General features: G+C 45.5%; 1 protein-coding gene across 1 annotated transcript; it reads left to right on the forward strand.

The window, feature by feature from the left end:
- The first annotated feature begins 4,659 nt into the window (after nucleotides 1-4,659).
- On the forward strand, nucleotides 4,660-9,216 carry TMEM200C (transmembrane protein 200C). The gene is made up of 2 exons (XM_058832488.1): nucleotides 4,660-4,806; nucleotides 6,876-9,216. Exon 2 carries the CDS (start codon nucleotides 6,918-6,920, stop codon nucleotides 8,556-8,558), a length of 1,641 nt encoding a protein of 546 aa, XP_058688471.1. The 5' UTR covers nucleotides 4,660-4,806; nucleotides 6,876-6,917; the 3' UTR covers nucleotides 8,559-9,216.
- Nucleotides 9,217-10,720: the final 1,504 nt, after the last annotated feature.

The raw sequence follows: 10,720 nt of genomic DNA on the forward strand, positions 1-10,720 counted from the left end.
TATCAAATTTATTTTTGCATATACAATTTTAAATTACCAAGGCTAAAAATCTTTCTAACACCTACTGTCCTAGATGAAAAATAGACAGAAGGAGCCAGAGGTTATTGGTTCATTCTAATGTTCCCTTCCTACAAACATTTTTGCATGCATGTAGGGTACTTTTAATGTATATAACAAAATAAATTTAGCATTATTTCTCATAGTCTAGTGACTCCAAATACTGCTTTGAAGGCTAGAAGATGAAATAAGCTTTTTTATGAACTTGCCTTACAAAATACACACTCACATAATTTGCTGTGGATTTGTAATTAAACAACAAAAAATGTTCAAAAATTAAGTAGATTCTAAGTATGAAACAATTGTGCACACATCTCATTGCAGCTAGGGTCGATCAACTTTGGGATGGTCTCCATCTGAAAGAGCTTATATCATACAGCAGCAAAAGAAGCAGAAGGAGAATGACCTGAAAAAATAAATTTAAAAAAGAAGTAATTTCAATTACTTGGGGGAAATGCTGCACTGATCTTCCCTTCCAGGCAAATAGTTTGGGAAATTTTCCTGATTAGCTTTTATGTGGTTTTGTCCACAAATAACACACACAAAACAATTTTTTTGCAGTTACTTGCAGTTGTCTTGTATCAACAAATCAAAAGTGAAGGCAAATAACATGGCTGAATAGCTCCTGCTGCTTTTTGAACCAGCTGAGAAGCCAAGCACAGAACATCTAAAAGAAAGTGAGTGACATCTGGCCCTCAGCAGTTCATAACCTCCGGGTGTGACCATCACAGGCTTCCTGCAATATGTCACAAGTGGCCCGGGAGCCATTCACATTCTGTCTACTCTAGTTTCAAGCCCTTCACCAGACGTCAATTAAAAATACATATATTTATAAAGTGGTTAGTGTAATTAATGCCTTAAAACAAAAAAATCTTTTAATGGGGAATGACAGTAAGAGCTGGAGTAAGATAAACTAGTAGTTCCTTTCATTGTTTTTTTCTTTTTTTGTGAAAAGGTTTGTTTACCTGAAAATATTCATTCCCTTTACCTTTCAATCAGCAGATTTCATGGCTGTGTATTACTTTACCCAAGCAAACGTTCCCAGCAATGTGTATGTCTGCTGTAATTAATTCTGAAAGAAGAGCAGACATGCAAATTGCCATTCACTCTCAGCAGATTATCTAGACCCAGACTTGCTACACAATGAAAAGCAAAGTTGCCTCTGATTATACCACATGCTAAATAAGCTGGATGAATCTAATACACAGTGCAAATTCACTGTGTTTGATGTAGGTTTGGAAGGAATTAAAACATATATTTTCTCAGTGAGGATGATTTTTCATGGTTCATTCTCAATGCTGCTCTTTTCCTCTACATTTGTTATCAAATCATCATTAATTATACCAGAGTCTCCACCATTAATCATATCAGAATTTCTATTGCCATGGGAAACAAGCAAACAAACAAAGTATATGAGGCTAAGGTTAGGAAAAACCCCAAACCACTCATCCCTCTGAGACCACTGGCCTGACTTGGAGTGATGCTTTTTTGATACAACTTTCCCAGCTATTAAATAAGATGAAGCTATGAATTCCATCAATAAAGACTCAGGAAACCTTGGCATTTAGCATAATATACTGTGAAGCATATGTATAAAATGCATATCAGCTCTTGTTTTTATTAATGGAATAAATTAGCTAATTAAAAATAGCTAAATGAGCTATTATATTTGTAGCTTAAAAATGGACTTTCAGGCTAGAGCTACTGTTTTGACTGGAACTCGTTCTGCTAGCAGGGTATAAGTTAAGATAGCAATGACCATTCTCTACTTCTTTTACATTGTACCTGAGAAATTAGAAAGGAAAGTTACTGGGGAAAACCTGAAAGCTGTGCAAAATGTCTCTCTTACACTTTTAATACTGTGCTAAGAACCCTTTCCATATATATACTTCCTGTCTGGTGTTCAGATTGCACTTATAACAAGTAAGGGCCTTCTCTCTGATTTTGTTTGGTTGGATCTCTACACTGGGAACTGCAGGTCTGTGTCTGCAGCCCAGAGATGTTACAGTATTTCAGAGAAGTACACCAAGTACGTTAGGTTGTCTTCTGAATAGCTTTTGGACCTTGAGCCTGCTGAGGGCTGAGATATATTAACTTGGCTACACATCTCCCGGGTGCCCAGCCAGCCTGAGATGGAACATATTCAAGTGGATATACTAAAACTAATGGCAGTACTGATGTACCAAAGCATGCCCTGATAAAGACCAGATAAAGGGTATTATCTTATGCACAAGCAAGCTACCAAACCAAGTGCATGCTTTAAAATTTTAAATGTTTAATTTAAATTTTGGAGAGAGGAGAGGGAGAGGGAGAGGGAGAGGAAAATAGAAAAGGATATGGGAAAGAGAAGGAGAATGGAGGAAAGGAAAATGAGAAATGAGAAGGGAGAAGGGAGAAAGGAGAAAAAACCCAGCTCAAATACACTCTTTGCAATTCCTAATAATTCTTTACATTCACCACAGTTTAATGATAAGTGCACAACATCACATAGAAAGTTATACAAGTAAGGCAGGAGCAGAGCCTGCCAGAAGTACTCAGCAGTCAAATGCAAACAGAGTTACAAATTCACTCAGGCAACCAGTAAACCAGACCATTAGGGAAGCTGCCTTTTGCAACCATTCCACTTCTGGGAACATAAAAATCCATATCAAGTAAAAATAAAATAAATGCTTCATTAAAACCCCCAAAGCCTTTTTTTCAACAAGAAGAATCTGTAGCATAGTTAGGGACACATAACATGGCAAAGTAGTTTACCATGGGGGATTCAGCCTGCCATCATACAACTGGTTCTTAACACATAGAGCAAATTAAGATTACATTGATAGCTGCCACAGAACAACACCTTCAGGAGCTTTTCATCCAAGAACATATTTCTTGTTTTCCAGGATTTGGCCTCACCTACAACACATTTTGCTAAGAGTTATTTGAAAACTGTGAATGTGATGATAGCCCAATCACTCAAAACTTTAGCAATGAAAATATGGCAAAAAAAGGGCTGTTGTATAAAGAAGATAGCTAAATAGTTTAGTTTGACAGAAATAGAAAATATGACTCAGATAGGGAAAAGAGTTCTTTGCCCTTTAAAAAATCAGTCTTGTTCTTCCTCTCTCTCTCTCTTACACAGGAATCTTTCAGGGAGAGTCTGGTGATGCTGCATTATTGATGTTATACAGGTCTCCAGTGGAAACAGATGTGATATGTTTGGTTTCCTCTGATAGCCTGGGCTGAACACAAAGCAAATTACAGCATGTCAAAAGACTTTGGTTCAAAGCACAAATTCAAAAGAAGTTCTTAAATAATAAATCTTAAATTTCAAGCCTGTTGCATAACCAAAAGTTATATATGTACTAAAAAAATGTGTCCCAAATGATTTTGCTGAGACAAACTGCAAATGACATTAAAATGCATATGTGCAGCTTTAGGATTTGTTTGGTCTCAAACCAGGCACTGATGGTTGGAGTGAAAGATGCAAAATAGCATGGTCTGGGTGAACATAGAATTGCAGAATTGTTGAGGCTGGAATACATACAAATTAATTGAATATGCATAACCTCTGTGATGATTTTCCCAGTCTGTGTTGGAACTCTTATTTTTAAAAACATCATTTGACAAATATTTTCATTATTGCCCTTTGCTTTTTGCCAGGCTGTTTTACCCACAGTCTTCCACCCAAGAGGTCATGTAGAGGTTGCAGAAAGCTGGCTTCGCTCAGGCTAGGTAAAACTTCAGCTTCGAGAGAAAAGGCTACTGCACAAAACCCCAAGATTACAGTCTATCCACCCTAGCAAACTCTCCTATGTACATTCAGGAGTGACCCCAAGCCACAGGATGATTCTTCTGTATTTACTGGAAAACCTGCCTGAGATTTGCTTTTCTAGATCATGGTGAACATCTAATAAGACTTGACTAAAGCAATCAGCAGCAATCTTCTCCCAAGAATAAGCGCAGCAGTGTAAGGGGACACATTAGATTGTCTCACTAAGGTGATAGCTTCAATTTAATCACTTTTCAGAAAGTAGCTCAAAAGAGAACATTGTTTCCCATTCTCTGCTGAAACTGAGAGATTCTGGGTGACACCATTGATGGATCTCAGCTGCCACTTTCTTCTTCAACCTCTTGCTTCCTTCTTTTCTGCCTCTTGACTTTCTCCCTAAGGGTTCCGGCAAACTTGGGTGCGGGGAGGAAAACCCAAAGGTGAGGTGGCTGAAGATGATGCTGCCCGGACGGTAGCGGCGGAAAGGAGCGCGGGGGTTGTCGCGGCGATCGGGGCGGTGCCTGCGCGGGCGGGGCCGCCGGGGTGCGGGGCGAGGCGGCGGCGGGCGGGCGCAGGTGCGCAGGTGGCGGGGGCGGGGGCCGCCCTGCCGCAATTTCCCTGTGTCACGGCTCCCGTCGCTTGGCAACGGCGCCGGGTCCGGCCGGCACCGCGGAGCCGCGCTCCGCCCGCAGCGGCGGCACCGGTACAGGCGGCGGCGGTGGCTCCGCCGGGAGGGCGGGCGCGCTGCTGCGGGGGGCGGCCCCGCCGAGGGGAGGATGCGGCGTGGCGAGGGGGCAGCGCTCCCGCGGAGCTGCCTGAGGAGGCGGCCGGCCGCGGCGGGGCCGAGGGGGCGCCCGGCGCTCGGCCCAGCCCCGCCGCCCGTCCGCCCGGGGCCGTGAGCGGCGGCGGGGCGGGGATGCTCGCTCGGGCTGGAAAGTTTCTTCCCCACGGCGGCTCGCCCGCTTCCCGCCCGGACTTCTCCCCGGCCCTCCTCGGTAAGTGACCGCGGCACCCCCGGCTTGAGCGGCGGCTCCGTCCGTCCGTCCGTCCGTCCGTCCGTCCGGGGCTCGGCGCTGTGCCGGACCGGCCGGAGCCAGCGGCGCCCCAGCAGTCGGTGCCGGGCGTCCCGGCAGCCCGAGCCCGGCGAGTCCCGAGTGCGAGCCCGGGGAAGGAGTTAAGCCGGGTCCTGTTAGGAGTGTTACAGAGGTGTTTGGGCTCTGCCGGGCTGGGTCGTGGTGCTTGCGGGACCGGCTGCCGGGGCTGGATGGGGGGTCGCAGTCCGTCCGTGCGGGAGGGAGGGAGGTGGCTCCAGCCCCGCGGCTCCCGGCCGGAGGGTTTCGTGGCACTGCGGCCGCTGGCGATGGCTGGCGGCCCGGCCGTGCCCTCCTTCGCCTGCCGAGCGCTGCTCTCGCCATCGCCGAAACTAAGTGCCGGGCGATGCCGGACGGGGAGCGTTCCTCGGAGCTGATGACCATCTGTTATCGCCGTGGAGAGGAGATGGGCAGCTGGCTAGTGGGGCAGCAGAAAATGAGATCAAAGAATCGGCAATTACAGCGAAGCATGCCCCCATAATTGCACTTTTGCATCAACAAAATGCGCTTTTTTTTTATTTTTTTTTTTTCTATTTTTAATAAATAGTTCAGGGATAGGAGAGAGAAATCTCTGTCCTTTGTTTTGAGCGTGCTGTACCTCGGAGAGTAATTTAACAACGTCCTTGCTGACAACACCCATCTTTTTTTTTCCTGGGAAAAATACAAACAGAGTAAATGGGACACAATATTACTGCATATGTGGCAATTCTGGCATTAGAACGGAAAAGAGATGAGATTTAAAGGCTGAACAGTCAAAGAGGAACAAGCAGGTTTTTTTTTAGATTCTTACTTAATCGCCTTTCAGTGCAATTAATTGAACTTTGTGAGTCGTATTATATTCAGTGATGTCATCTTTTGCCCCGTCAAAGAAAAAATAATAGGATGCTAAGAAAGAGGAAAGGGGGAGGGGATCCTGCTTCTCAGTAGCATGAAGAAATAGGTTCCAAAAAGAATTGCACAGTGCAGAAATGCTCCTACACACTGTGTTGTTTAGCTCAGATCACGGGAACAGAGAGATGACTTCTGATGGTCCAGCAAGACAAAAGCCACAAATGCTCAGTGTTTAGTTCTCTGCCAATTTCCCTGCAAGCACTCGTTAGGGTTTCCCCGGGTGACTCATGGGGTTTCACTTCTCCTTTAATAGGATTTGACCTGCCATCTCTTACCTGCCAGCCATCTCCCCTTTCTGAGGGCAGGGGGGAGGGGGTTGTAGTTGTCAGTGTTACATAACAGTTACCTGGAACATCACACATGTTCCCAAACTAGGGATGCCTCTGGACCACAGGGAAGAGATGAATTTCTAATATTGCAGATCAAGTGCAAATGGCTAGGAAAAAACTTTCACAAGGCACCGCTCTGCAGTGTTTAAATGTTTCCTTTGTGCATTTCACAGCAATTCCTTTCCCACTCATTTAAGCAAGACAAGTAATACATTTAACCCTCCCTCCAGTAATTTGTAAGTAGTGTAATGAAACAAATGGTATCTACAGATCAAATATACTGGCTCCCTCCTTTTATTTCTCTCATCCCCTCAAGTCCTTCATGACATCACTAACCAGTCACTGTGCACTCTAACCCCAGAACATACCAAGGAGTGGGATTTGGTATTCTCTGAGCTCTGGTGCTTTGCAAACTCCTTCTGAAATGAGCAAGATCTTTTTTTTTTGTTTGTTTACTCTAGTGGATACTACTAGGTCTGTCATTTACCTGGAGTATAAAGTAATTAATTAGCTGTTTGGCAACAGCGTAGTGGGACATGTGACTGCTTTGATGCTGTTGGTCTGCCTGTTTCTTGCTCACACAAAAGAGCTGTTTGGGCAAGGGAGATCTGCTGTGTTGGTGTCACCTTCCATCCCACTTGTTCAGGGTTTTAATTACCAGGACTTTGAACGAGGAAGAGAAAGCAGAGACATCTCTTGTGCTGCAGGTCTGTCCTTGGTTCTCATCTTCTTCTCTTCTCCCCTTCACTGCAGGAGCTGGAGTGGCCGTGGGGGGCAGTGTGCTGGTAGCCAGCCATGATTGCCACTGGAGGCCTCCTGAGGATCTCGGCCAGGAAACAGGACCCCTTGAAACCCCAGAGCCAACTCCCCAAACGCAAACGCAAGGCCAAAAAGAAGCGCAAGAATGACGTGGTGGTGGTGAAAGGCAAGCTCAAGCTGTGCTCCCTCTCAGGGTTCATTGCCCTCTGTGGCATCCTGGTACTGCTGGTGGGCATCGCCTTGGCTGTGGTGGGCTACTGGCCAAAGCCCAGCCAGGTGTACAGAGAAAGCAGCTTTGGCAAGGGCCGGCACCCAGCACCACAGGGTGGCACCCACACGAACCGCTCCCAGAGCCAGGAAAGGGTGCAAGCAAGGATCCACCTGGCATCGCCCCCTGGAGCCAATGCCTCCACCACTGCTACCACCGGTGGCTCCGCCCCTGCTTCCTCATCCCCCCAGGCCTCAGCTGGTTTCCTTTTCCGTCTTTTCTCGAGCTACTTGCATTCAGACAAGCTGAAGGTGCTGGGCCCTCTGATCATGGGTATCGGCATCTTCCTCTTCATCTGCGCCAATGCGGTGCTGCATGAAAACCGTGACAAGAAGACGAAGATCATCAACCTGCGTGACCTCTACTCCACCGTCATTGATGCCCACAGCCTGCGGGCCAAGGATGGAGGCACTCCGGCCTCAGCCCCTCTCAATGGCTTTGTCAACTACGTGCAATCCCGGGGCCTGGAGCTAAAGCCTGGTGGGGAAGGCCTGGGTGCTGCAGCCATGCTGGCCAAGAGCTCCTGGCCACCAGGACTGGGTGTCTCCCTTTCCCCACCGGATCTGGTGTCCTCACCGCAGCGCTCCTCTTTCTGCGCCCCACCACAGCCACCCAGCCTGGCTGAGGCTGTGTACAGCATCTGCCAGGAGCGTGCTGCCCTTGCTGGCCACCCTGTCACCAGCCCACCCTGCAGCCCACGGGGGAGCTGCGAGAGGTGCAGCACCGCCAGCTCCATCGTCGGCTCTTCACTGAGCACCTTCACCCTCCTGCCCCTGGGGCCAAGCAGTGGAGGTGGAGGCTGGCAGAGGCCACCTGGTGAACGGGGAGCCCAGGAGATCCCACGGGGGGAGTTTGAACTGAGCCTAAGTGACCTCAGCAGCGGCCACATCAAGGGAAGCTGTGGGACAACGAGGCAAAAAGTGGTTCTCAGGCGGCAGAGCACCAGCTGCTTGCCTGACACCAGGCATCCCCTTTCCCCTGAGCCACCTCGGTCACCAGCTGTCAGGAGGGTCTTAGAATCCAGCCTCTTGGTAAAGGCATCTCCTAGTGACTCTAGACCTCTAGATCTGGGGGGATCACCCCCTTCAGCTCCTCCTGCCATCACCAGGACGGACTCCCAGAGCTCCCAATCCGAGCCTTCCAGCAGCAATAAGGGCTACAGCCACTTGGAGGAGGCAGGCACCTCCTTAGAGTCAGTTGCCAATACCACAGCCAGTAAAATTCAGGACTGTGAGGAGGCACCAGTTGAGCAGATGGACCCCCTCAAGGCTACCAGCAAAGAACAAACAGGGGAGCAATCCCAGGAAACTCAAAGACAGTATACAAATAAAGAGAAACTCTTTATGATTTCTAGGTCACATGCTGCATTAGGGCTGGAGGATGGGGAACTGGAGAGTACGGGCATCTAAATAAAACAGAGACGGCAAGAGGACACCTTGCATCCCTCCACACCTTCCCCGCTTCTTCATCTCCTTGTGGACTTAGGAAACCAATCAATATCCAAAGAGCTGCACTATGTTACCCTTAAAAATTGAATTCCATAGATCCTGTAGATGACTTCAGGAAGAAAAAATCCTTTCTGTCTAATCGTGATTGTATGTTTCATGCAAGCCAAATTGTATTAAATATCCAGAGTCCAGCAAGTTCTTTGGATCAGATTAATACAATTTTGGATGGTATAGCTGTGCACTTTACTGTTTTGATTTTTAAGTGCCCCTTCTTCTCCTCTGATTTCTTTCTTGCTGATTTGCCACTAACTGCTTGAAAGCTGCAGGCACCTTTTTAAGCTCAAAAGCAACGTGGTCTTCAGAAAGAAAGCTGAGCTCTCTCTTTGTTTTGGTTCAATTACTAAAACGTTTGTAAGGCCTTAAGGATGATGTACCTTGACAAAGAATGAGTTTGTATAAATTCTGGTAAAAAATGACAGCTTAGAAGAGACTGGAGCAGAACAGAGCTCTGATGATTTAGTTAAAACCATTACATTCCTGAATCCAAAATACATATTACTACATGATACTTTATCAAAGTATTATTACACATGTATTGACTAACAGCATTAAAAGATGTTTTTTAATAAAATATTTACAAACAAAACTTACAAAAAATTCCTTTATTTTGGTAAGTAATTACAGATATCAAAAATTGTTTCATTTTATACTGTGAAAGAGTATAGAAATGCTATGAAGCCAAAGGCTTGCTTATACTTTTAAGGAGGTAATTAATAATTTATGTGAAATTTCAAAATAAATACTGCTTCAGTCCTTGAGAAACCACACTGTAATTCAGACAGCAGATTCTGTCTCCATTTCTGACAGTACTCTGTGACAGACAGCCTAAGAAATGTGAGATTTTGACATGCTAAGGGAAAAAAAATTAAATGTTTGATCTTCTATTCAGATTAGGTTTTTTGTGAGATTAATCTTGAACTCTTTCATCTTCTTTCTGGATTTTTCAGTTCCCTTATAACTGTTGCATTAAGTCTTTCTGCTGTTGAGGTTCCTATTTGTGAATGCATGTGCATAAGCTTAATTTTAAAGCATAATGAAAGCCCTGTCAGTCTCCGAGCAGTTGGCTGTGCTGAAGTCAGCAGCAGTTTCTCAATGAGTTCAGCATGATGACGATTTCTTCCTTCATGAGGAAAAGCATCAGGTTTCTTGAGGCCTAGAGAATACCTTGTCTGTAGGCAGAGTTTTGGTAAATTGTTGAGCTGTTTCATTTTTGTAGCTGCAGCATGGCAGGCACTCATGTTTTGTCAAAACAGCTTTATGCACTCAGTAGATTTTGTCAATACCTCTGATTTTAAATATGGATGTGGCATTTCTCTACTATGGGAAGAAAAATCTACATTAAACAAACACAATGTGTAGGCAGACAGAAATCTTTCTGTTGCAATTAATTTTTTTCTTGTGATTCCATGTTTTAAAGTGCTTAGCTACATACTTACATTACAGTACATTGCGACATGGACTATAACTATTTCTAAATACAATTGCATTTAGTAAGCCTGCAAAATTCTATAATAAATAAGGCTAATTTAAAAGAAAAAAATAATTTTCCATTTAAGTGTCTTGAGACTGGAGAAACAGAAGGTGCTTGTGCTTGTCCTCTTGAGCAACAGACATCCAGGTGGTAATGTTTTTTCTCCTGTCATTGTCAACCAGTGCATTGACAGAACATCACTGTGTCATTTTTTGCTGTTAAACTGCTGTCACACAGCTGGCAAAAATCTGCTGTGAAGCTGCCTGGATTGGCATGGGATTGGATTGGGCACCACAGGAAGTGGTGAGCAGGTGGCTCAGCTGGTGCTGGCATTTTTATGGATCTTTCCGTTCTCCACAGGCACGTGCTTCTGCTCCTTCTCCTGTGACTTCCAGCAAGATTTATGAGATGATTTATGAGATGTGAGCAGAATTACCTGGTACTGATGCAGATTCTAGTTATTGACAGAGCTGAAGCCATCCTGTTTGTTATTTTCCACACTAAAACCTTCCATGGAGGTGCAAGGGAAAAGGCAAGTTGTGTGCTACTTACCGGGGCATGGAATCTTCATGAAGGTGTGACAGGGGTTTGT

This window comes from Poecile atricapillus, chromosome 2 (assembly GCF_030490865.1).
Source record: "Poecile atricapillus isolate bPoeAtr1 chromosome 2, bPoeAtr1.hap1, whole genome shotgun sequence".
Classification (NCBI taxonomy): Eukaryota; Metazoa; Chordata; class Aves; order Passeriformes; family Paridae; genus Poecile; species Poecile atricapillus.